We start from the raw sequence: 27,978 nt of genomic DNA on the forward strand, positions 1-27,978 counted from the left end.
CCCTCATATCCTCTCCACCTTCTATAGAGGTGCTACTGAGAGCATCCTCAACAGCAACTTCACAGTGTGTAAAAAGAAAAAAGCAACACACAAACAGGCCAAGATGTCCACAGTACAAAAACCACAAATTCCACCAAGAAAGGCACTGGAGAAGCTGAAAATGTTTTAAAAACCTTTTCAGCTTCTCCGGTGCCTTTCTTGGTGAAATTTGTGGTTAACTTCACAGTGTGGTTTGGAAGTTATACAGCTACAAAAAGGAAGGCGCTACAGAGAGTGGTAAGGGTAGCAGAGAAGGTAAGAGGCAGCAGTCTTCCATTGATACAACAACTTTACTCTGCAAGAAGCATCAGAAGGGCCACCAAAATTATACAAGAGACCAAGTATCCAGTGCATGGACTGTTTAACCATCTGGCATTTAGAGGATATAACAGTATCCGCTGCAGGACTACCAGATTTAACAACAGTTTCTATCAACAGTGGTGAGACTTCTGAACTCGGTATAAGCCCCAGAGAACTGGACATGAACTAAGTAATTTCTTTCTTTTTCTTTCACAAATACCTGCATTCTGTTCTATAATAAATACCACACAAATTCCAAGTAAGTCCAATATTTATTTATATCATCTCTATTAAGTGCAATGTTAAACAGGCACTTAAGCAATGTGGAGTCTGTAATGTGCCTTTTATTTAAACGAGGCAGTTATTATAACTTAGGGAAGGGTGTACTTATTCTGTATTCAAGTGTTGGAATTTTTTCTGCTCTTTTGTATGGGTACTGGGAGTAGGATTTAATATGTTAGTTGTGTTCATTCTTTTACTTGCGTGTGTTGCTTTACTTTCTGTTTGTAATCTCAAGTAGGAGCTGATGCATGACATTTCATTTAGGCAACACGTGTGGTCCTAAATGACAATAAAGTTTACTTTGAATCTTTGAATCTCTGAATCTTTATGCTAGAAGGGTATTCATGTACTCTAGCTAATATAAAGTGCACATTTATATACTATTATCAATTTGTGTATTATTGGTTTTACCTCAAAACATTTACTATATAATCTTGCTGAAAAATGCTGTGATATTGATATTATGCAAATCATTTAGCAGTAAATAAATATACTTCATAAAATGAAATATTGCAGCCATCAACTAACATTTTTTCTTGAAAATATATATTGTTTAAAAACACTAGGTTCTGTTAGTTAACATTTTTCCTTCTGCAGTGCAGTGGGTCAGAAATTTTAAAAGAAGGTCTTAATGAAAGCAATCCTATAAGCACAAGTAAGTTTAAATCATGAATGCTAATGCCTGATGCATTTACATTAAATGCAAATTCAAATGCTTGCATTTCCACTAATCCCCAGTTGTCATAAACCATTAATGCATGCAGAGGAAAATATAACTACTACAGCAGAACAGATGTGCTGTTGATTTGTTTTTTGCTTGTGACGAATAAATGTTACTGTAGATCTGCTGCTACAGCATAAAGCATAATATAACGGTAAATGTTACAGTGATGAATTGCTACACTTCAGAAAACTGACATGTATAAAAATTGTGCAATGAACCAATAATCAATAAAGATGGCATTTAAAACCCCAAAGGAGAGACCAGCAAAATAAGTTCTACTATTTATAGGACATTATAGAAAAGTGTTGACAGCAAATTTATTATGTTGAAAACTAAAGTGTCAATCACAGTGAAAGAAAGCAAATAGAAAATGTACTAACAGCAAGGAATATCCAGTCTTAAAACTTAATTGCATTAGCAAGGTGAGGTTAAAATGTTTCAGTTACAAGTAATTGAAAAGGTATGGCATGCTTGTTCCAAAACATATCAGACTAATTATACTGACACAGCCTTCAAATGCACTTCCAAGGCTTCTAGGCCTGACTCTAATTCATTTGCTGATCCATCATTCTCTTCTGACAAGAAGTTTGTTATCAGATGCCACAGTTCTCTGTAAGACAAAATGGCACAATCCAGGTGAAAAGAAAGCAAGCAGATAAACTATTTGGACTTTTCCATAAATACTGAGATTACAAGCTTAGAAAGACATTATGCTAAAATCAGATTGAATCATTACTGCTTTTACTACTAAATCTTTAAGGTATATATATATATATATATATATATATGTGTGTGTGTGTGTGTGTGTGTGTGTATATATATATATATATATATATATATATACACACACACACACATACACACACACACACATATATATATATATATATATATATATATATGTGTGTGTGTGTATTTATATACATGATCTGTATTACTGTATGACACTAATTGTAACATTTGCAGTCATGTGTAGTAATCTTTTACACTGGAAAAAAACAGTTTATATGTTCAAGGAAAGCCGATAACTCGGTTTAAATGTTCCCAAGTAATGTTCTTTATTGTTTGTTTGTTTTCCTTTACTTTCTTTGTCTGTTTCTACTGGTATTAGATAAGCAATGTTTTTATCAAACAAAGCAGCTTAAACATTGACAGCAGCATACCAAATACAATTTTATCACATATTAATAAAAAATATATATATTTATTTATTTTATTTTGCATTTGTTTACCAGGAAAGTCCGACTGGACACACGTCCTTTTTCAACCGAGGCCCGGGGAAAAAAGCTCCACATTGAAACATACAGAAATACAGTATATAAGTAGAATATATAGGACACAGAAGTTAAAATAATATCTAGATACAGTTTGGACAAGCAGTTATACATCCGGACTAGTTAAAGAACATCACAGTTTAGCTAATACACAGTAATTCTTAACTTAATCGATAGAATCAGAAGACTAACAATAAGTAGAGAGACACTGCATCATTAAACCTGTCTGTACAAGAAAATAGAGAGACCAATATGACAACTACACAAATTCTGAACACAGTTTATTAAGAAATTGAATTATCATTATCCCGCGGTAGTGGTGCTGTGGTAGCGTTGACACCTCACAGCAAGACGTTGTCCCATTCGATTCTCAGCTAGAGTGTCTTCTGTGTGGAGGCATGCGTGAATGAGCGTGCCTTCGTTGAAGGTTGTGCATCAGGGCTGGTAACTCGGCACATAAAAATCCACTACCAAACATTAGCGGACCGGAGTTCCGCTGTGGCGACCCCTAACCGAGATAAGCCAAAAAACACAACAAAATATGCCATCAGGTCTACAATGTTATATACTATGGAGTGTTAGTTTGCTGAGAGACATAGTCAACAGAATAGACAGAGGGGATGGATTTGTCAGTAAGTGAAACAAAGTAGTAGCATAGTCAGAGGGAGAGTTTAGTCTGGTGCAGAGCAAGGACACAGCCATTTGTTGAATAAGTGGCTTTTTGGTATTGTTTTAAACTGGGCTAGTGATGTAACTATTGTAATGTTTTCTGGTACTGCATTCCAGATTTTATCTATATAATTTGAGAAGAGGGAATCACCAGCTTGATTTTTGGTTATATTAATTTTTATGTGATGTTTGTTAGTGGACCGTGAAGTTCTTTTAGTGGCATATGGTTGAAGAAATACTTGTAGGGCAGGTGTTTTCTCAGGTTCATAGAGTATTTTATGGGCCATGGTTAACTGGATGTAGTGAAGCAGATGGGGGAGCTCTAGCGAGTTAAGTTACTTGAGTGCTATACAATGGTGAGCTCTAGCTGGTAGATTTGTAGCATATCTGGCAATTTTGTTATAACAAGATTCAAGTTTTGCTAGTTCAGAGTTTTTTAGATTTATGAGTATGGGAGCTGTGTACAGCAGTGTGGAGATTACGTGAGATTGGGCAATGGTAGTTTTAGTATTTTTAGTGAAGCAGTGTAGTGTTTCTTCCTAAACAATGTTCTGAGTTTTTTGTGTACTTTTTTACTATTTTGGAAATATGAAGATCAAATTTTAAGTTGCAGTCACTTTCAACTCTTAAAAGTTTGGTGTGCGGTAATGGGGAGATGATGGTGTTATCGAGTGATACAATGTTGAAAGTGTTAGTGGGTGGGGTTGATTTAGTAGGTTGGAAAATCATAAGTTTGTTTTTTGGGGGGTTTAAAATTAATTGAGAGTTTGTAAGCCAGGTCTCAACTGCTAGAAAGGATTGTTCTATTAGGTTTTGATGTTCTTGAATAGCGAAAGCAGCACATGTCACTGTCAAATTATCTGCATATTGAATGAGGAAAGTTTGTGGGGTTGAGGTGTGGAGGTTATTTGTAAATATTGAAAATAGTAGTGGGCCTAAGACTGAGCCTTGACGGACACCTATAGTCACTGGTAGAAGGAGTGATAAAGTCTGTTTCCAAGAAACTGCTTGCTGGCATCTAGTAAGATAATCTTGGAACCAGGCGAGGGTAGATTGGCAGAAAATTAGTTTGGAGAGAACATTTAGTAGTTTACTATGAGAAACCATATCAAAGGCTTTTGATAGGTCCAGGAAGATAGAGAATACATGATTACTGTTGCTCCTGTGATAGCTGACAGTATTGGTAAATGACATTAGAATGGCTGATTGGGGTGGTAGTTGGAAAGATCTGTTGATGAGCCACCTTTATGTAGGGGTATTATGTAAGAGGTTTCCAAATGACAGGGACTTATTGTTCTGCTATGGATCTATCGATAAGAAACTGATATAGGATAGTTTGAGGAAATCGGAAGGCAAGTTGTCTGCAGCTAAAGTGGTGGGTTTTAGTTTAGTAAGCAGTTTTTTGATCATCTCTGTAGCTACAGGTTGCAGGGAGAAGGTGGTTTTAGTATTGGAGGAGGCAGTGTTAGTTCTGATAGGAGAGGGTGTTTGATTGTTGGACAGAGTTAAGATAATTTTGCAAAGTGTTTATTAAATTTAGTAGCAGTGTTGTCTGAATTATTAGCAGTGGTAGGAAGGAGTGTACTGACTTTGCCTGGAAGAAGTATATTGTCTATAGCTGTTTAGAATTTCTGTGGGTTATTGCAGTGTTTTAATTGGATTTCTGAGTAGCAATTTATTTTGTCTTGCTTAATTTGCTCCTTTGCTTTATTTCTATGTTCCTGGTAGATTTGTAGAGTGGGTTGAGAATTTGTTTTGTTCCAGGTTGCTCAAGCCTTGTCTGTAGATTTAAGTAGTGATTGTGTTTCTTTTGTTAGCCATGGGGCATAATTTGATTTCACACGTATTTTACAGCTAGGGGCTTGAGAGTTTAATATAGACAGGAAGGCAGAGTTGAAGTAATCAATTGCTTCCTGTGGGGGTAGAAGTTTCAGTGGTGTCCAGTTACAATGTTTACGTATATCTATAAGGTAGTTGAGGTTCAGGTGTTTTTTGTTTCTTATCAGCTTAAATGTATTTTTTGTAGATGGGTTAGCTCATTTCCTAAGCAAATAGGTTAGGAAGTGGTCACTGAGAGTGTCTGGTAGACAGCCAGAGTAGGAGTAGAGAGCTGGCCTATTATAGCAATAACCCACGCCTGGGTGTGGGTAATGCTAAATTTACCCATGGTTGGCGTGGTTTGGTCCCGAGGGCGAAGCCCGAGGGACCAAACAAAGCCAACTGTGGGTAAATTTAGCATTACCCACACCCAGAAGTGGGTTATTGCTATTATACCATGACATTATTTAAGAAAAGAAACTGTTACTTTTCTTAAATAATGGCATAGTATAATGCCTGTTTACTGCCCTTCCGCAGATGTCTGGCATCCACGGCAGTTCTGATGTACTGCACGCCTGCGCAGTACATCAGAGTTGAGCAAAAGCGGAGAAAGCAAGATCTCCGTTGCTTTTAGTTCGCTATGTTAAATGATTTTAACAAAGCGAGACAGTTTTAAAATAAGCAACGGACATCTCCGTTGCTTATTTTAAACTGTCTCGCTATGTTAAACTCATTTAACATAGCGAGACATTAAAAAGCAACGGAGATCTTGCTTTCTCCGTTGCTTTAAACACTGTCTCGCTATGTTAAATGGGTTTAACATAGCGAGACAGCTTTAAAATAAGCAACGGAGATCTCCGTTGCTTATTTTAAAGCTGTCTCGCTATGTTAAACCCATTTAACATAGCGAGACAGTGTTTTAAAAAAACGAGTTATACTAATGGAAAAAAGTCCGGGCGACCGGACCTTTTTCCATTAGTATAACTCGATTTACAACGGGCACGCTGGCCAATCAGCGTGCACGTTTTGGGGGGTTCATGGTATAATTGTCAATATCCAGTTTCGAGAGGAGTGTTTGTTGGGTGGCTTATTAATCCTAGTGGGTGACTGGAAGTGTTGTGTGAAGCCTTGCTGGTTGATGCAATTTCTGGGGTTTGTGGAGTTGCAGTCTAACCACTCTACATTGAAGTTGCCCATAATAATTGTTTCCTGAGGTAATATTTTACTGCTCCAGTATAGTATATTTTCTAATGTTTGGATATTATCCCCTGGTGGCATATAGATACCTATTATGTATAAAAAAAAAGAAAAACAACTTTTGCAAAAGGAGTATGGCAGACCTCACTAAATATCTGAATCAGCTATTGTTTAATTGGCAGTATGACTATTAGAATCACAGAAGTGAAGATTTGAATGTCATATAAATCATTCACTTATCCTGACAATTTCTTTACCTACTGGATACGCTGCAGACCATATTTAACCAGTAGCACATTTTTCTGCTTACAAACATACAAATATTTCAAGCACGGGCATTAATGCCCTTCCAGCTTGCCAATATACCAAAACACTTGTTCCCATAATAAGTGTCCAGGCTGTTCTTAAAAATATCTAAACTAGCACTTGCTTTAATGTAATTAGGTAGTCTGTTCCATGCATCAGTTGCTCTCTCAGAGAACCAATTAGTACACTTCTCATTCCTATAGAATCTTCTACATAGGTTGTCTGATGATTCTCTAGTACTTTTTGATAACCCCAAGCATTCCCAGAGGTAGATGTCTCTAATACCCTATTTACCTGAATAAGATCTCCTCTTAGATATCTGTAACAGACACTGTACAAGTTCAGATATTTTAGTCTTTCATAATAACTTAAATTTTCACATCCATGGATGCCCTTGGTATATTTCTGCTGTACTCTTGCCAGTTTACTCATGCTTGTTTTCTTATAGGGTTTCCATATTATTACGCCATACTCAAGTTTGGGTCTAATGTAACTAATAAACAATGACTTCATAATTTTTGATTTTCTAGACTTTATAAATCTTTTTATACATTCTAGAGTTCTATAACTATCATTAACCAATTGGTACACATGATTACAAAAGTTCATAGCTGGATCTAGCCGTATACCCAGATCTTTAAATGAGTCTACAGTTTCAATCACTGTGTGCTGTATTACACATTCACCATTCAGTTTATGTCTCCCAAATCCCAGATGCTTAGTTTTTGATGTATTTGTCAGCATATTATTCTCCTGTGCCAAATGGTCAATTTAGTCAAGTTATTTTGCAGACATGCATTATCTGTAACGTATAATCAGTTTACCTAATTTCAGGTCATCTGCATATAGACTGTAGAACACCTCAGATGAAAAAGTTATAACTGAAAGATACAATCTAAACAAGTGAGGGCCTAGCACAGAGCCCTGTGGGGTGCCCTTAATGTAACCAAGAAGTTCACCTGTCCAGTTGCTGTATGATGCTTGCCATGTCCTATCTGTAAGCCATGCGGTTATCCAGCTTACCAAGACTACATAAATATCTAGTTGCTCTAATTTATTGATCATTGTTTTGTGTATGACCCCGTCAAATGCTGAAGTTAAATCTATATAAATTATATCACAGCACAATGTTTCATTCATAGCTGTTATTATATTGTTATAGAACATCATAATCGTGGTAATAGATCTATTTCAACATATGCATGCTGATATATGGTTTCTAGTACCAACCTATCCAATTCTGACAATAACTTATCCAATATTAATTTCTCCATTATTTTTCCATAACATGAAAGTAGACTTAACGGTCTATATGGCTCTGGTTTTGTCCCACTCCCCTTTCCCTTAAAGAGAGGTTTAATAAGCACAAGTCTCCAATCTTGAGGAATCTTCCCATATTTATATGACCTAGTGAATAATAGATATAATGGTGCCATAAGTTCTTGCCGAAGTGTTTTCAGGTCATTGTTACTAATTCTGTCTCCTCCCTGTGCTTTGTTTGGATCCAGTTTGCACAATTCATTTTCAGTGTAATCTAATTTGATTCCAGTATCTGAGGTTACCTGTATGTCACTAGGACAACTTATCACCCCTTTTGTGAAGCCAAACTGTTTTGCATACGATTTTATAAACATATCTGTAATCTGTTGTGCCTGAGAATACATTTTTGAATCTGCACACAGTTTATCAGTTTGTATGTCTTTACTCCTTCCACATTTTATGTATCTATAAAAAGGTTTCCTGTTATGCTCAATATCATTATATAAATGTTCTTCAAAATTTTCTTGATCTTGTCTTACAATGTGCTTAATCTGTTTGTCCAGCTTGCTTATTTCAGTTTTCAAAGCTGTAGTTCGACCTCTTTACCATTTCTTATATTTTTTGTCTCACTCCTTAATCAGATATCTTGTTCTTATGGAAATATATCCACCTGATGTTGTATGCCTAGATCCTGATGTTAAACATTTTTTTTGATTTTTTGCACTCAAACAATTTCTCTTTCAAAACTTTCCACATTCCATCTGTAGTTTTTCAACTGAACACCTCTCTCCAGTTAGTTTTACATAGTGACTGTTTTGTTTCCATATAATCTGTAATTAACCTTCTGTGCATTGGCTTAGATTTCAGTTTGGCAGAATCATCTAGCAACAAATTAACCTTTATAACCCCATGATCACTGCACATCAATGGTGGCCCAAACTTGACTTGAAGTGACAATAATTTATTTAAGAACGCAAACAGTCTAGTATGTTCCATCCCCTGGTAGGTTATTTACAATCTGAAGCAATTGCTGTTCCTGAATATACATTGTGAATAATTTCCTTACTAATGTTGTTGAATCAATGTTATTTCAGTCTGTTTCTGGTAAACTTAAGTCCTATATTAATAGTATTCTTCCCTCCTGTGTTTCATGCAAGAAATATATGAATTCCTCTAGGTCATCAGCACTTGACTTTGGTGGTCTATACACTCCAAAAATTGTTATATGTTCCAGTGCTGTCTTTATTGTCACAGTTACACAGTCTATAGTGTTGGTGTTATCATTGGACATGTAATATTCATAGGTCTCATAACTGTCTTTAATCCGTATCATAAGACCTCCACCTGATTTTTTTGTTAGAATGTCTGTTACAGTAAAAACATTTATAGGTTCATAGGTAGGTACTAGGCTATCTGCCCCAGGGCATTTATAAGCCTAGCCAGAATGTGTTGGCTTTTGCCTCCCTCTTAGATTTGATTAGATTCCTGAGCCTCTGTCCAGCAGGGCCATAGAAGTGATCCCAGGAGTAAATTTACGATTTCCCATCCACTCGTCAATATTTCTCTTGAAGAGGGTCACTGAGGGCCTCTGCCTAACATGGATTGGGACTTTATTCCAGAGCGAGGGAAGCTTCTGGGATATGAATCTATCCCTCCAGCTTGTCCTATTTATTGTTGTGCTGAGGTTTAAATCCCTGGAATGTGCAGCTCTAAGAGATTTGGTTTTCTTGAGGTGGAGCATGTCCATTAATTCTGGGTTAGACATGGCCTTGTACTTCAGGCAGAGATCACCTCTGAGTAGGCGGTAAGCAACTGAGTAGAGGTGGAGTTTCTTTAGTCAAGCTGCATAGGGCATCTGTTTGAGGCCCACAATCCACTTGGTGAGGTACTTCTGGGGTCTTTACAGCTGTTGCAGGTGTCGGGTAAGGTACATCCCAAATGGGGCATTGTACTCTATTATGGGCCTGATGATGGATGAGTAGAGGGGCACAATGACCTCTCTTGATCTAGATATGAACCCTTTCGTGATTAGGTGGGCTATATAGAAGGTTTTTTCTAACCACTTTGGCAATGTGATTATCAATCAGTTTGCAATCATTTGTGAACTCAGTCAACCATAGTCCTCCTGTGCTTGCCTGTACCTCAGAAAAGTATATATCGAAAAAGAGGGGTCCCAGGACTGAGCCCTGTGGGACGCAACTTGTAACCGGTTTGGAGTCAGACATGGCACCCGCAACTCTGACCATGTGAGTTCTATCCATGAGCCAGTTTGCAACCCATCTCATGACATAGGGGTTAATGTTCAAGCTGGTGAGCTTATTTATAATGCCAGAGTGGGGTATTGTGTCCAAGGCCTTTGTGAGGTCTTGGTAGGCTGTGTGGACTACCTTTCCCTTGTCTATGGCCTTGGTAACTGTTTCAAAGAAGTCTACTAGGTTTAAGAGGCAAGATCTGCCTTTAACAAGGCCGAATTGGGTAGGGTCCAGTGTCTGGAGGTTCCCAATGTCTTTGTTTATGAGAGCCATGATGATGCGCTCCATAGCCTTGCAGACCAGGCTAATCAGGCTTATAGGGCAATAGTTCCTGGGATCTGTTGTGGTGCCACCTTTGTGAAACGGGATAACTGTTGCTGTACACCATTCTTTGGGTACATATCCTGTAGTAAGGCTGAGTTTGAACAGTAAATTTATGTGAGGGTTTAGTTCTTTTTGGAGCTCGTGTAAGACGCAGCCTGGGATACCATCTGGTCCCATTGATGCTGTGTTTTTGGCTTTGAAGAGGGCTGTTTTCACCTGTGTGTCTGTGATGTCTGGGGGTCTACATTCTTCTGGGATGGACATGGGCCCTTTTGGGGGTGAGGGGGGGGGTAATGTTTGCACTGAACCTGTCAGCCAGGATGTTGGCAATGTCAGTGGGTTCAGTGTATTTTTTGCCATTTTGCACCAGCTCAGAGCAGATCTGAGAGTTGCCACCTAGATTCTTCACATAGCTAAAGAAGGCTTTGTGATTATCTTTAGAGTCTTTGGCGATTTTTCTTTCGAAGCTGGCCTTGGATGATTTTATGAGGGATCGTGGTTTCTTGGTAATACTGATCAGGGATGCCTTCCCTTTTTGGGATTTTGCTCTATCATGTAGTAGTTTCCTCCTTCTGTTGTATAGCTTATTTATGGCCGGGGTCCACCAGACTGGTCTCCACTTTTTGGAGGAGTGAGTCTTGGTTTTACTTGGGATGGCTCGATCCATGCATTCCTGTAGGTGCTCATAGAATGCATTTGTAAAGGATACTGCGGTTTGGGCAGCATTTTCCATTAGCCTGGGGGCTTTGAAACATTCCACCTCTGTCTTGAGAAGTGTGAAGTTTGCTTTTGAGAAATTTTTCACAGTGGTTTCCTTGGCTGGGGGTGGGGTCGGGATGTGGATATCCAGTGTGATTAGTTTATGGTCTGATCTTACCAACGAGGAGTTTACCTCTGGTGTGGAACATTGAGCCCCTATGTTGGTGATGACCAGGTCCAATATGTTGTCACCTCTTGTGGGAGTGGTGACCAGTTGTTCCAGAGCATTAGAGTTTATAAATTCCAGGGAACTTTGGGCAAGGGAGTTGGGACTTGAGTAGTTTTCCCAGTCAATTTTTGGGAAGTTGAAATCACCCAGTATCATGGTGTTTGGTGAGACCTTCATATTCTCCAATGTTCTCAGGAATGCCGAGTGGGGGTCCTGAGACAAGGTGGGTAATGTGTAGAAAGCTACAAACTGAAAAACAGTTTTGCCTACTGTTAGTTGCACATGGATGGTCTCCGAGGCCTCGTGCAGTGCCACTAACCTGGAGGTGTGGGTATCCTTTATGAAGATGGATACACCCCCGCCTTTTGTATTTCGGTCCGGGTTCTGGGGCCGAAAGGAATGGTAAGAGTTATAGCCTGGTAGTGCTGGGGTGCCCTCTGGAGCCTTGAACCAGGTTTCTGTTACTGCACAGATATCGATTTTCTCCATACTGAGGAGTGCCTCAAGTGTGTGCATTTTAAGGTTTAGACTTCTGGCATTGAGTAGCATTGCCCTCAGCTTTTTGTTTCTTGTGTTGTCTATGGAGGTGGGTTTGTCTTTTGAGCCTTGCCTAAAAAAGGCACTATGGAGGTGGCAAGAGCCTTAGCCAGTATTTGAAAGCCCAAGGGTGACAGGTGCAAGCGGTCACTAGTGAAGCAACGTGGCTGTCGAGCATGTCATCCCAGGCTGACAGACACTGGATCCCCTTTGAATGACGCCAATAGTTTAGCCAATTGTTAAAATTGATCATTTTGTTTTTATACTGTGGCATCTTTCTTGGTGAGGCCAAGATGCTACTCAGGGTCAGGGTCATACCGGTCTGGGCTACATGATCAGAGAGCTCCTCCATGTCTCTTTTCCATGACTTCTCATAATACCCTTCATGTTTGTTACATGATGTTCACTTTTTCATATATTTTTTATCTAATGACTCTCAAGAAGACTAATCAATCAGTTATCACTCTTTTTTATAAATTCAAATTTTTTGAAAAATTATACCCACTTGGGCTATCAATGGGCTTCCCAATTTTACTTACAAGTTTCTTCCATTTTTCTGCTCTGCATCCTTTCTCCAAAACTACTTACATTAATGCTGTGTCCCTTCTCTTGGTACAGATTCTGCTGTAAACAATGTATGTTTTTGTTAACCCTTTTGAAAAGTTCCTCTGTTCTGCTTCTGTTCTTATATGTGCATGGTCTTACAACTGCACACAGTGCTTTGCAGTTGGTGTTAAGTTGTTAACTATGGGTTCTGAGCTATTTTGTCATTGTTGGAAATACAGATACCTGACTGTCCAGACACTCCTTGTTGGTCCAGTGGCAGTGACAGCTGCGCAGAAGGTGGGAGTTCCTGGGTTCAAATCCCAAACAAGGGTCAGTGTTTTCCTTTCCTGCTGAGTTAACAGTACAATACTAGGTTAATTGGTTGGACAGTACTGCTAGAATAGGATGTAAGTATGGTCAAAAGATAACTAAGTTTTAGCTTATGTGTTTTTTCTTTTAGTTTAGAATTGATGCAAAATTGATTTTAAAATTATAAAAAAAGTTTTCTTTCTTGTCCAGGACACTAGTGGAGTAATAATGTTGTTAGGTTGTTAGTAGAGTAACACTACTCTGCAAATATTTACCCCACATCCTCCCATTAAGTGAGTGGAAAATGGAACATGAAAGTGACAGGCCATGCTATTCATTAATGACTTCTCATCATTCCCTGACTTCTCAAATCTACCCCATAACAAAGTAAAAGGACATGGATAGCTGACTAATGTCCTACTACTATGCAATCTAAGAACCTGTGATCAGTATTTAGAGGGACTAATAAAGGTGATTAGTTGATGGTCTCTAGGTCAGCTGACTAGAGTCTGCTGAGAACAGCTTTATAGAACAGATGCTGTAATCTTCAGAGACAGTTTTCTCTCAAAGGTATGTTTTTTTTTTACTTTACAGACAGGAAACCAGACAGTTAATGACAAAAGTAAAATGATCATGCTATTGTGGGGGTGGAGTGAGTGCATATATATGTGAATGCAGCAGTTGGAAATACATCACTGCCACCATTTTGACTTACACTTTTACTGCAAACTAATACCACAGGGTTACATAGAAGGTGGAGGAAGTCTCTGCATGATATATAGGACTGCTATATAATCTTTGCTGAACGACTGGTGAGAAGGCTTGTCTAGGAGCAGTAATGCTTCTTTCAGCAGCAAGTTAAAATACATTGTTAAGGCCAAAATGTTTTTCACTTTTTTTTTAAATCATGCCATAGAAATATGCACAGAAAATTGTCATTTTTGAGAGGTGGTCTATGCATGAAAGCAGATGACAGTTTTCTAATTCTTGTGAAACAGTCATTAATATAATTTGTGTGTGTGTGTGTGTGTGTGTGTGTGTGTGTGTGTGTGTGTGTGTGTGTGTGTGTGTGTGTGTGTGTGTGTGTGAGACAACCGTAAGCTCAAATATGCTGTCTTAGTCATTATTTATTTCATTTTATTCACAATCAAACAGGTCTGTACATTACACAGAAGTTGGCCATCTTTTGGGATGAGGAAGCATGCTCTGTGTGAAATCACAGGGCTTTTACAAGCTGAATAGTGTTTTGGCTTGTCAGAGTGTAATGTAGTGTATATGTTGGACAGTAACAAATGAAATGCATTCCTTGTTCCATTATGTCTTTCATGATCTTCTCAGTGAGTTATCAGAAATAGGTAAAATGCTGCAATTGTTTGGAAGGAGCAGGTTATATGTGAAAATAAAGGGCAGTTGCATGACCACTGTTAAATGAGCACTGTTATGGTTTGTTGGGGGCACTGTATATCTCTGAAAACAAGCTTAAGTAGAATAAATGGGCTTCTTCACAGACAAAGACGCTGGAAGACACTGGAGGGTATAAATGTATCTCCAAATACCATCATATTGGGTGACTTCAACTACCCGAATATAGACTGGGAGCATTACTCAAGCCCTAACTTTCTAGCCCAACGGTTCCTGGAGTTCATAAATTCAAATGCCATGGAACAGCTAGTCACTGTTCCCACGAGAGGAGAAAATATACTAGATCTCATTATCACAAACATGGGGACAAAATGCTCCACACCGGAAGTATATCCCTCATTGGTGAGATCTGATCATAAACTAATCTCACTGGAAATCCACATCCCGCCCCCACCCCAAACAAAAGACCACAGTGAAGAACTTCTCTAAAGCAAACTTCACACTACTCAAGACTGGTGTGGTATCCTTCAAGGCCCCTGAGCCAGTGGAAACCACAACCCAAGCTGCGGAAGCCCTTACAAATGCCTTCTATGAACACCTCCAGGACTGCATGGATCAGGCAATACCAAATAAAACCAAGACTCTTTCCACACAGGGCAAACGTCCAGTCTGGTGGACCCCAGCCATTAACAAACTTTACAATAAGAGGAGAAAGCTATTACATGATAGAACAAAATCCATAAAAGGGAAGTCACCCTGATCATTATTAGTAAAAAATACGAGCACTCATAAAATCAACTAAGGCCAATTTTGAGATTAAATTGCCATGGATTCAAAGGACAATCATAAGGCCTTTTTCAGCTATGTTAGGAACCTGGGTGGAAACTCCCAGATATGCTCAGAATTAGTCCAAAATGATACAAAAATCACTGAACCCACAGACATTGCCAACATACTGGCAGACAGGTTCAGTGCAAACTTCACCCCCCTCCCCTAAAGGAGAGATAACTATTCCAGCGGAGTGTAGCCTCCCAGACATCTCAAATGCGCAGGTGAAAGCTGCTCTCTCTAAAGCTAAAAACACAGCATCAATGGGACCAGATGGTGTCCCCGGCTGTGTGCTACATGAGCTAAATGAGGAATTAAACCCACACATAAGGCAGCTGTTTAATCTCAGCCTTACCACAGGATACGTGCCCAAGGAGTGGCGTACGGCAACTGTGGTCCCACTCCACAAAGGTGGTGCCTCTACGGACTCTGGTAATTACCGCCCCATAAGCTTAACAAGTCTAGTCTGCAAAGCTATGGAGAGGATCATAATGGAGCTCATAAACAAAGATATAGGGGACTTGCAGACATTGGACCCGACCCAGTTTGGCTTCGTCAAGGGCAGATCATGCCTTTTGAACTTGGTCGACTTCTTGAAACAGTCACCAAGGCCATTGATGAGGGAAAGGCAGTCCATACAGCCTACCTTGACCTTGCAAAGGCTTTCGACACAATACCCCACTCGGGTATTGTAGAAAAACTTACCAGCTTAAATGTAAACCCATATGTCACAAGATGGGGTGCAAACTGGCTTAAGGACAGAACCCACAGGGTTAGAGTTGCTGGCGCTATGTCAGACTCCAAGCCGGTCACAAGTGGTGTCCCACAGGGCTCGGTCCTTGGCCCCCTATTGTTCGGCATCTACTTCTCAGACGTACAGGCCAACATGGGAGGACTTTGGCTGACAAAGTTTGCAGACGACTGCAAACTGGGCACCATAGTGGAAAGTGCATTGGACACAGATATCCTTCAGAAGGGACTCACGGAAACAGATAGCTGGTGCCAGAGCCATGGCCTGAAGTTAAACACCAAAAAATGTATAGTCATACCCTTCGGAAAAAACAAGGTAACCCCAATCTACCATATAGGTGGCAATCCACTAAGCACAGAAGAGGTTATCAAGGACCTGGGGACCCAGGTTTATAGTGGCCTTTCTTTTGACACTCACGTTGCTAAAGTAGTTAGAAAGACCTTCTGCATTGCCCACCTGATCATGAAGGGATTCACATCCAGATCTAGTGAGGTCATTGTTCCCCTGTACTTTTCACTTATCAGACCAATGATCGAGTACAAAGCCCCATTCGGGATGTATCTCACCCGACATCTGCAGCAATTGGAGAGACCCCAAAAGTTCCTCACCAAAAGGATAAAGGGACTCCAAAATCTGTCATATGCTGCCAGATTGAAGAAACTCCAGCTCTATTCAGTCGCATACTGTCTGCTCAGAGGTGACATGTGCCTGACATACAAGGCCATGTCCAACCCGGAATTAATGGACATGCTCCACCTCAAAAAATCCAAATCCACCAAAACCACTAGAGCAAGCGACTTAAACCTTAGCACGGATATAAATAGGACGTGCTGGAGGGATAGATTTATCACTCAGAGACTCCCTATGCTGTGGAATAAAATCCCAGTCCATGTGAGGCAGAGCACCTCGCTGGCTCTGTTCAAGAGAAATCTTGACCTGTGGATGGGAGATCGTAGGTTTACCCTGGGAATCATCTCTGTGTCACTGCTGGACAGAGGCACAACAAACTAATGGGTACAGTATTTTTTCATATAAGGGGTGGCGTAAGCCACAGAACTTTGGGCTAGGCTTATAAATGCCTTAGGGCAGATAGCCTAGTATAAACCTATGAACCTATGAACCTAAAGGTGGTACTCTCTTTCATAAGGGGTACATTCCTCTGGAAGAGTATGTGCATGAAAGAAGCTTAAGCTAGTGTTTTTATATTTTTAGAAACAATAAAAACATGTTTTGGCATTCAAGCTGCTACTTTCTTATCATGCTTTCACAGCCTCTGTAAAACAAATGTCTTTTAGATTCACTTCATAGCAAACGCACTCTCAGGAGATGTGTATGTTCTTAAATGTAACAACGTCAATAACTATACATTTTATTGCATAAAGGAAGTTTGCAACTGTTCCTTTTAGCAATTAACCAATTGCGTACAGTAAATAAAGTGTTTACTGTTTTTATATTCACTGCTTCCTGTCATAAGTTGCATTACTCAGGTTGGAATGGAATGGAAAGAACAATTGTTTAAGAACTTACCATAAGTAGTAAATGGCCAAGTAGATCACTGTTGTAATACTGTTCACAAGTGGAAAAATCTTCCATATGATACTGTGTATCTTGCAATATATAAAAGCTTGGACACCTAACTCTCACATTATACATTACACTCATGACCTATGCATGAGAGTACATGCTAATACATAAAGAATGTACATGTGCAAAGTTCCTCAGAGCTTTCTTAACCCAGAAAGATAATATTGAAACCAAGAAAAAGACTCTCAAGTCAGGTGGGGAAGAGAGAGGGAAAGGTATAAATCCACCTCAGCCAAAAAAAAATGCAAAAAGAAAAAAGGGAGAGGAGGGATGTTTCATATACTGCAGCAATGATCTAAACGGACATTTACTGGTTTCATTTGATCACTGTTACAGTATTTCTCATTAGTGGGAAGATTTTTATTTATTTATTTTTATTTATTTATTTTACATTTGTTAACCGGGCTAGTCTAACTGGATATATGTCCATTTTCAGTAGAGGCCCGGGGAGAAAAGCTCCTCACATAAATCAATTACAATGAGACATATAATAAAAGTACAGTAAGGATATACCTTTTGTAATAAGAGTCACAATAACAAATAACAACAACAACAACAAATAGCTAAGGCATGCTAATAAAAAGTATACTAGGTCATTTGAAGCGTCACAAATAAAAAAGCTAAGGATTAGCAAATTTTTTGATAAACTGTTAGTAAAAAAGAATTAATACAGGACATATGAAGAGGTAAAGAAGAAATGCAAGGGAGGAGAAGAGTGAGATACAAAGGTCTAGTAAGGAGAGGAGAAGGAGATGGAAAAGAGGAGAGGGTAGAGAAAAGGTAAAGTGGGACAGAGCATGAGAGGAGAGCATGAGGGTGAAGAGAAGAATGTGTATTTCTGGTTAGTAAAAACAGAGAAAAATTATGGTAGAGAAGGGGAATGAAGAAGCTTAGTCAGGAGTCCTGACTAAAGATTCCCAAAGTATTTATAGTAATAGGGAGGAGGATTAAGGTACAGAGCTGATTTCCAGAATGTCCTGAAGAGTGGATCTGGTAAAACCAGTTCTGCTTTAGAAAATAAATCAGTATTATAGTGTTTTGTAAAACTGTAACATTAAGACCAAATGGGTGCTTCTAGACTGAGTCCTGAATCCAGACACTTGAAAAGGGTAACAGATGAAGCAACAGGTCTAGTAGAATGAGCTTTGACCTGGCCTTGAAGGGCTTTCCAATGAAAAATGTATAATAAAAAGAGATAACAAAAACAATCCATCTGGAAATTATGTGTTTTGAAACAGAAAATCTTTTTGCCCTCATAAGACACAAACAGATGATACTATTTCTGGAAGGGCTTGGTTTTGTTCAAATAACATCTAAGCTGTCTGTGAACACCTAACAAATGAAAGATTCTTTCTCCCTTTGCTTGTTTTTTTGGATTAAAAGACATTTCATTTAAAAACTTTGGCATAAAGGAAGGAATATGCCTAAGAGAAACCCTGTCTCTATGAAAAATCTGAAAGGGGGGAGAAATCACAAAATCTTGTAACTCTGAGACTCTTTCAGCTGAAGTTAAAACCACCAACAACATTGCCTTCTATGTAACAAAATTTTAAAGATGCAGAGGAAGTAGGTTCAAGAGGAGGGAGGAGAGCGAGAGAGAGAGAGAGAGAGAAAGAGAGAAAGATAGTTAACATTTCCAGTACATACTTCACTTCACAAGGAGGGGGAAGACATTTTCTTGGAGGCCAGATGTGAAGGATGTCTTTTAGGAATTGCTTGACCTCAAAACATGAAGAAAGAGGTAGATCCATAGGCAGGAAGGAGTGATGGCTGACAAATGTCTTTTAATGGAAAAGTATGCCAACCTATAGTTGAGCAGCTCACGCAAGACTGTAAGGATAAAAGGAATATCCAGTTTATGAGTCTTATGTCTTTCCTTTTAGTACTTTTAGTAGCATATTGAAAACCTCCTCCATTTCAAAATGTTAAGATTTCCTTGTTGCAGGTTTTCTAACCTCCTGTAATACCCATACCACATTCTCAGAAAAAATGATGCCTGAATGGAATTAGAAGGCTATCATCCAAAATGTCAGACTGAAAGTTTCCATGTTTATTTGAATGAGAGAGCCCTTTTATTGTGTAAGTACATCCATCCTACAGGGTAACTTGTGGTTATTTTTCTTTGAATAATGAAAAAGAATAGAGAATCAATGTTGTCTGGTCCAAAAGGGGGTCAACAACAGAATCTTTGGATTGTCCTTCTTGATTTTCAGCAGTATGTTTGTAAGTAAGGAAAATGGTGGAAAAGCATAACAGAATTTCATTTTGCAAGGGACTGACAAGGCATCCATTTTTCATGGTTCTGTACATGGGACTCTGGAGCAGACTCCTGTTCTGAGTAAAGGAAAACAGGTCTATCAATGGAGTTCTCCACTAAATGACAATAAGTAGGAAGATCTCTCTGTTTAATGTGCATTTGTGAGGATCCTCCTTGGACATGCCCAAATATCTTCCACTGAGTTATTTCTGATTTAACTGAAAATGCTTAAAGGTTGAAGAAGCAGTCTGTGATGCATAGCAATTCCCCAAGCTATCATGGTTAACCTATAGAGGTGACAGGATTTTGCTCCTCCTTGTTTATTGATATATCACTGTGGCATTATCTGTCATAACTCAAAGGGCTCCTGAACACCAGAGGTGATAAAAAGTTTGAATAGACAGGATAAGGGCATTCATTTTCTTGATGTTCATATGTTACTGCCTACCCTGTCTTGCCCATACAGCTTGGACTTTTATAGGGTCATAGGTTCATAGGTAAGTGCTAGGTTAGCTATCCTTGTGGACCACTTTAGGTCTAGTCATTTTCCCTTTTTTTTGCTTGAAATAACCTATCCCATTTAGTCATAGACCTTCCTTATACATTCCATGGTCAATAATTATATAATATGAGGGGACCCATGCACTGACAAAGCATTTAGGAGTTGCCTCTGTCCATTAGTACTACAAGGGGGGATCCTGGGATACATTTTCTGCTTTTTATCCATAGATCTAAATTGTGCTTGAAAATGGACAGGAATGAACTTTGTTTTATGTGTATTGGCAGTCTGTTCCATGGCAGCAGTGTCCTCTGTGAGATATACCCGTCCCTCCAAACCATTCTGTTGATGATGTGGGGGAGGTTTAGATCATAAATTGAATACTTCTGAGGCTGTTTGACTTGCTGATATGCAGTAAATCCATAGGTAATGATGAACTATAATAATTTTATAATAAAAATTATGATAAAATTGTATTTAGTCATAACATTTTATGACATAAAGGAGGTTCCCCAAAGCTTGGTATGAAACAGCCCACATTGAGTGATATCTGGTTGATCTCCCAAAGGAATTCCTTCTTCAGAGGGCAACAAAAGTATTGGGAAGATCACAGTGAGGCAGTGTGGTGACCAAATTAACTGAATCATTCTCAAGTGGAATCTGGTAAAAAAGTATCATCTGTATTGCATAAGCTATTTACCCCAGGGCTCTCAATCACACTTGCTGGGCTAATTTCTAAGGATAGATGAGATTAGAAATAAATAATGAGAAAATGTATTTTTGTACTGAAGCAGGCATGCCATCACGCACCCAGTGTTCATAAGCATCCTAGAAAAAACTTTATTTTTATTACACATTCCTGACTGGGTTAGTCTCACTAGACCAGCGGCCCTATCTAGGGGAGACCCAAGTTGTTATTAATACTGACTAGAGAAAATTTAGTCAGGAAACTTCATCTACTCCTTTATGCAAGTGCCATAGGGTCTTTTACCTCCAGTGAAGTCACCACCACTTCAGGCAGATGGCACTTATGTTTAACATCTCATCCAAAGGATGGCACACTCAGGAACGCAGCATCCCTCCCCATGCTATACTGTCAGTATTGGAAAGCTAATCCAACTACCTGGTGTGGGAATGGAACCCACCATCTGCTGATCTTCTAGTCCCAAAGGTGAATGTGCTACCTGCTGAGCTACAGAGACTAATCAATTCTAACAAGGCTACAGGATGGATTTCTTCAGGTTTAAGATGATGCCTAGGTTGAGAAATAGACTCATGTTGAATTGTAGACCCTATAAAAGTTTGTCTTTTAAGGGTGCCTGAATTAGAAGGTTATGCATAGATGCAATACTCAATAATATGCTTTTCAAAATGTGTGCAGAATAACACAAGTCACAACAAAGCACACACTGGATGATGGCATGCAGAATAAAATCAAAAGGCACAGTATGAATTGTGCATAAAAACATGTATCATAGGAAACAGTATTAAGCACAATCATCCCTGAATGTAATACAAGTGGATAGTTTGAAGAACTTTCATTCCTGAATGTAATACAAGTGGATTTCTTCAGAAACCTCTAGCTGCCAGAGAATTAAGAAATTGATATTTCAGTTCAAGATTTGCTTTGATTTACATCCAGTGTTTGCCTTTCTGCAGTGTGTACACATGGATACCCTGGAACCTGCAGAATGCTATAACAGGAGAAATACATTTCATGAATACCCCAGCGTCTGCAGAAAGCCCAAATAGCAAAGTAGAAAAATGAAAATTTAATCCCAATGCACCAAATCATGTTTAACAATTTAAAAGTATCGCTTTTTTACATCAGAGACTTGTTTTCCTTCCCAGTGGAAATGCTGTGTCATCTTTAAACAAGTGTCACCAAAAGACAACTTCTCTAAAGCAGAGTCAGAAGAAATGGTATCTTCATCTTCTTACTCATACCTATTAGGTGAGATAATATGTAAAGAATAAGTCAAAGATTCCACATCAGAATCTGAAGCATCTTTTCCCTCTGAAGCTGTATCCCTCTTCCTTTTATGAAGAGTTGAAGATGGAGAGAAAAGAAACTGAGGAGGCTTTGATGACATTGGTGCTCTAAATAGCTCTAGAGAAATGTTATACCAGTCCTACTGTGGATAAGTTGGAGAAAGAGTGACAGGAAGGGAGGTATGCTTTGTTTTCTACTTCTCTTTTTATGAGCGTCACCAGAAATAATATGAGGAGGAGCAGTCATCTGATGTACATTAATAATGGTGTTCAGGAAGTCATCTCGAACAAGGGTCTGCAGAATGCTCTCTGGTCACTAAGAAATTAACAGCAAAGATCCAATTGTTTGAATGGGACATGCCTACAAGTGGCACCTTGTTGGCCTATAGATCGATCATGACAGTGGAAAAAGCAATACAAACAGGGTGATCTCTGTGCTCTTCATGTGCCTCAACATAAAAGTCTAGGTCACAGTGGAAAATAGAAACCTCCAAAGGTTTTGCTTTTTCAACTTTCTCTAACAGCTGATGGGGAACATCTGGAAGAGAAGTCTCACATGCCATCCTACCTCACACCATCTCAGTAAGTCCCTGGTTCTCTACATACATGTTCAGAGATGTTAAACAACTTCTGATTGTCTTAGGGACAAAGGATTTACAAGAACAGCAGTCCCTAGAGTTATGACCAGGACATAGGCTGAATAAGCACTTAGTCATACTGTCATATCTACCTCTCTTTGTTGACATGAAACACTACCAACTTAGTCAAAATATTAGTGAAACAAGAAGGGTTCCCAGTGAGGATATTTATGTGACTATGATTACTTGAAACTAGCACAGACTATATGGCTAGCAGACTAAATTGAGACATATACTCTTTCTCTTTGGGCTGGTGACAAAAAAGTTCTCAGAAATTTCTTTTCTGTTCATCCCTTATGTACTAGCACATGTTCTTATTCACAGATCAAGGGTCTGACATACAGCAAGAGACAGCGGCACTCAAGCTTTGGTATACTGGCCAGATGCATTGTATCCATGGCAGGATAATTCCACTAGTGAACTATACTGCAACCATTATCAAATGAAGGACATCTGTATTTTCTGTTCAACTTTGTTTAAAAGACAAGAAATCTTGGTTTTGTTTTGAAATCAATCTAAACATCTAGAAGTGCTAAATGAAGGTTGTTGCTACTCTTTCCATTCCATTTGAGATTTCTATTTGGATTTTGGTCACATCTGAAACTAAATCAAATTTCACGTCATTTCTACTTTATTCCATACTATGGCTGGGATAAACTTTTAAAAGCTGACACAGGTGAGCAATTTTTGCATGGACTCTATAGAAGAGAAAAGACAGCCTGCTTTTTCAGTGACTGTAAGCTAAAATCCTGATAAATCTTTCTGATATTTAACTGCAGCCATTGTATATTTTAGGGATTTAGTGATATTTAGGCAACAGTCTTCTCAAAAATGTGACAAGACTATTTAGTTGCAGTTACAGTTATTCTGTTGTTACCTTTGTGTTTATTATGGGTCTATATTAGAACACTGATGTTTCAGAACATAGAATGTTCTAATATGGAACCCTATTCAGTGAACGCTATAAACAGCGAAGATGCAGAAAAACAATTTTTTTCCCAGGGAAAGAATTCGGTTGTCCATTTCTGTCGCTTTGCTATTTTCAACTCTGTGGTGGAATGTTACAGGTCGGGTCCAGGTAAGTGTGCGATTGTGTGGACGTGAGGGTTAGGGCGGGTTAAGTGAGTTAGGGTTAGGATGCAGGTGAGGTGAGTGTGCGATAGTGATGGACCTTAGGGTTAGGGTTTGGGTTAAGGTAAGTGGATAGTTAGTGGTGTATGTACAGTTTAGTGTAGGGTTAGATTAAGATTTTAGGTGTATGTGTGTGGATTGTTGTTTGCTTGGTGTGCTTGTGTTGTGTTTATGTGTTTCAGAACAGCAAATTTTTTCCCTAAGAAAAAATTTGCTGTTCTGAATATTCGATGTTGTCAGTGTTCACTGAATTGGGTTTGATATTAGAACATTCGAAGTTCTGACACTTCGATGTTCTAATATAGACCCGTTTATTATTATTATTACTGTATCATTTATTTTCTTTGTAATCAAATTAAAGACCTGCGTGTTTAATTGACCTTTTTTAAATTGTCTACCTATTTTTTCTCTTAAGTAATGATTTCATTAATTCATTTATGAAAGCACTGGCTTTGTTTATAAAGCGCAACTTCACAGTATTGGTGTGAATTTTGGCATCCATCCTTTCTGAAGAGAGACTGCCAATAACCAACCATAAATTAATATACTGTTCAATTCATTGGAAGATTGTTAATTGACTGAAACCTTGAGTTGGCTGGTGTAGGTGCATCAAAAATGCAGGAAAGGGGTGGTGGCACTGCTGAGTTACCAGTAGCCCCTCCAGAGAAAAATAGTGTGTGCATGTATATCTCTGTGTGTGTGTGTGTGTGTGTGTGTGTGTGTGTGTGTGTGTGTGTGTGTGTGTGTGTGTGTGTGTGTGTGTGTGTGTGTGTGGGAGGGGGCACAATAGTTTAGTTATATCTAAGTTTTTGTTGGTAAGATCACTCTAGAAGTCTTTGACCTCAAGCCAAGATGGGTAAAATCCTGCAAAGCCAGAGATTATAATAACTGTATGTAGCTGTAGGGAGCAAAGCTTATTTCAGTGTGGTAGGTGTCAGGTAAATTCCAAGGCAGAAGTGCACATCTGATGTAAGTTCCTAAGGCTAATCACCCCCACAAATACATAACTGGCAGCAGTGGTGCAGGATTCAAGTGTGTAACACCTGTACCTGACATAATTGTTGATAGTCATGTAGCTTTCAAAGCATGTAACTCCTCTTTACTTTAACTATTTTGTTTGTAGTACAATAAATAGATTATAAAACTGAATCATATAACCTGCAAAGCATTTTTGTCACCAACAAAGCAGTGTCAAAGTTTACAACTGTTAGTGATGCAACAGGTAGTACACTTTCCTTTGGCACAGAAGGTCATGTGTTCTATTCCCACACCAAGGAGATTGATTATTAACACTGCAGCGCAGCATAAGAGGTGTGCTGCACCCCCGAGTGTCTCATCCTTCAGATGAGGTTCCATCTGCATGAGTTTGTAGCAGCTCAAATGGATGTAAAAGATCCCAAAATACCTTTTAAAAAGAGTAGGGGATTTTTAATTAGAACTATCTACAATATACATATTTACATGTTTACAAAAAATTAACATTTCATACTATATTTCTTCATTACTTACAAAAGAATTTTACATTCATACAAACCCCTACTCTTTTCTCCATAACCACCACTTAATTTTCCTTATAATATTTGGTAATATCCATTTTCCATTGAACATAACTTAATTTAACGTTTCATTCCAAATTGTCCAAATCATATTAAATATTTTTTTATCCACATTACTGACATATTCTTTACTATGCTGTCTGTAAAAATCATACTCAGTCATGTCCATATTTATTTGTTTATAATTCAATTCTTTAACTATTTTATTTTCTATTATCTTATCCCACAGATATTTAGCTCTTTTACATACCAAAGAGACATGTTCAGCTGTTTCTAATTCTACACAACACAGACAAACTCTCTTATTAACTTTTTTATAAGGCACATCTCCCTTGAAGGTAACTTATTAATTTGTAACCTCCATAAGAAATCTTGATATACAACATTTTTCATATACCATCTATTTCTTTGTTTTATAGCCTTAATTTTTTGTCTTCTGTCAAATGTTCCCAAGAGTTCACATAATAATTTTGTATCATAACATTTTAATACCAACTTTTCCTATCTTCACCAATTCTGTTTGTCCTTAATTTCCACACTTTCATTTTTTCTCGGTGCATCCTTATCTCTTCATTTCTCCATTCCTTCTCTCTTTTCTTCATTTTAATTAAACTCCATTATTTTTTTACTTTTCCTTAAATATATTTATTATTAATGTATTCTCTTTAATACTCATCCATCTCAGAATTGTGTCTATATCAAATACTCGAAGAGGCGTTGCAGTGAATGCCTCTTCATTGACACATACACAGTGAATACACAAAACCACGAATGCTGACATCAGTGATTTCTTTCCCTGGGAAAGAAACTGCTTGGCCATCCCTGTAAGTTTGCTGTTTCCCCCCACTGTAGTGCAATCTTGGAGTTGGTATATTTAGTTGGGGGGGTGGGGGCATAGCCCTCCAAACTGGGGGGTGTTAGGGTGAAGCTGCCCATTTTATGTTTGTAATGATTTGTTTATGTTTTGAGTCAAGCGATTTCTTTCCCAGGCATTCACGGTTTTGAGTGTTCACTGTGTATGTGTCGATAAAGAGGCATTCGCTGTAACGCCTCTTTGGTGATATGATATAGACCCCTCAGAATCTTATATAAATATAAAGATGCTCCATACACTTTCGAATTCAATAAACCCAAGCCACCTTTATCCTTTTCCATGAACAAAATTCCCATTTTAAATAGATTTAGTCTAGCTTCTCAAATAAATTGAAAAATTATTTCAATAAACTGTTTGTCCATATCTCTTGGAAGCATATATACACTCACTAAGTATGATCATTTTCCCATCAATACTGTATTTATTAAATGTACTTTTTTATTTAATGACAACTTATATCTACTTCACATAACTTTGAATCCCTCTAAATCCTTCAAAATTTTTGCTATAGTTCCTTTATTATATCATACTCACCAAATTCAATTCCTAATGGTGATATCATTTTCCCAATCTGTACACCTTCCTAAACAAACTTCTACTGTTGGGACCGTTGTTCCATTTGGTTTATCATTATTTAAACTGTGTGCATACTAATATCCCCTGTTGAATAATCATCTTATTGCCTGCCTGACATACCACTAACTGGCATGCTGTTGCAACCCTGAATGCCATTCCATATATGCATGGGTTCTATTTGCAATGGCACTGTTATAATTGCACTGTTTTGGGTTAATGGGAATATCCATGCATGCTATTTTGACTAATGTTGTAATGTGTTGTGCATGACTAACCAATATTTATTGTTAGTTTCTACAACATAGCACATATGGAAAGGCAGATACCAGCGGATTCGCCTCTCCCACCCCACCATGCCGAGGCACCGAGTCCCAGCACGTCTGGGACCCCACCCAGACCTCCCTCATCTGCTGGTCCTGCACCACTCTTGGGTGGAACTGTTCCAGAGGATGGGGGTCGCCCCACCCCTGCAAGTGGGAGCTGTGAGGACATTGTTAACTAGGACGAGGTCTTTGGGGCTGTGAAGGAGTAGTGGTGACTGCCATCTGGTGGGGACATCAGTGCCACTACTACCATCTGGGGGGGCTTATGAGCCTCAGATTCCCAACCACCCTCCCCATCAAGGTGTTTACCCCCCCATGTGTCATACACCGCCCCTGTCTGCCGTCTTGCCTGTCTTGTCTGTCTGCAAATGCAACACTCTCCTACCAAACCTCCCTCACCACACTTACCAATAATCCTTCTTTAACATCCCACTCTCATCTTAAAATAAAAGGGCAGATGTCCCACAAAAAAGCACATCCCATACATAGCTCAGCATTTCACCCAGAGAGACATGCACCCAGCACACAATCTAACACTACCAATCATCTGTATTGTATGATGCCCACACATCTCCCTATAGGGTGTGAGGCTCCAAATTCTAAATTGCCCACAATGAAAGCAGCTGTTCCTGCCAAAGAAATGCAGAGCTATGGTCCTTTCCTACACCCGTCCTGCACATTCCTACTTGTTTCTCCTCTTGTTTGTCACCTTGCTTGCCCAAATTTCATCACTTCCCTATATCCCTTTTTTACTTTTCTTTATTTGAAATTAGCACGGGTTTAAGTGGCCGTAAGCGAAGCTAAGCTCAAGTAGGTGTTGCTTAGCTCTGTGCAAAGCTGTG

General features: G+C 38.8%; 1 protein-coding gene across 2 annotated transcripts in view; it reads right to left on the bottom strand.

The window, feature by feature from the left end:
- Positions 1-592: 592 nt before the first annotated feature.
- The window catches only part of CCHR1.PART0H6orf118 (chromosome chr1.part0 C6orf118 homolog), a 1,239,312-nt gene continuing 1,211,926 nt past the window's right edge, over positions 593-27,978 (bottom strand). For both annotated transcript variants that reach the window (XM_044069560.1, XM_044069550.1), the window contains exon 11: positions 593-1,955. In XM_044069560.1, the coding sequence (XP_043925495.1) occupies positions 1,841-1,955 (115 nt within the window). In that variant the 3' untranslated portion in view covers positions 593-1,840. The remainder of the gene's footprint in view (positions 1,956-27,978) is intronic.

The sequence above is a fragment of the Protopterus annectens genome, chromosome 1.part0 (genome assembly GCF_019279795.1).
Source record: "Protopterus annectens isolate FY-2018-M chromosome 1.part0, PAN1.0, whole genome shotgun sequence".
In the NCBI taxonomy this organism is placed as follows: Eukaryota; Metazoa; Chordata; order Ceratodontiformes; family Protopteridae; genus Protopterus; species Protopterus annectens.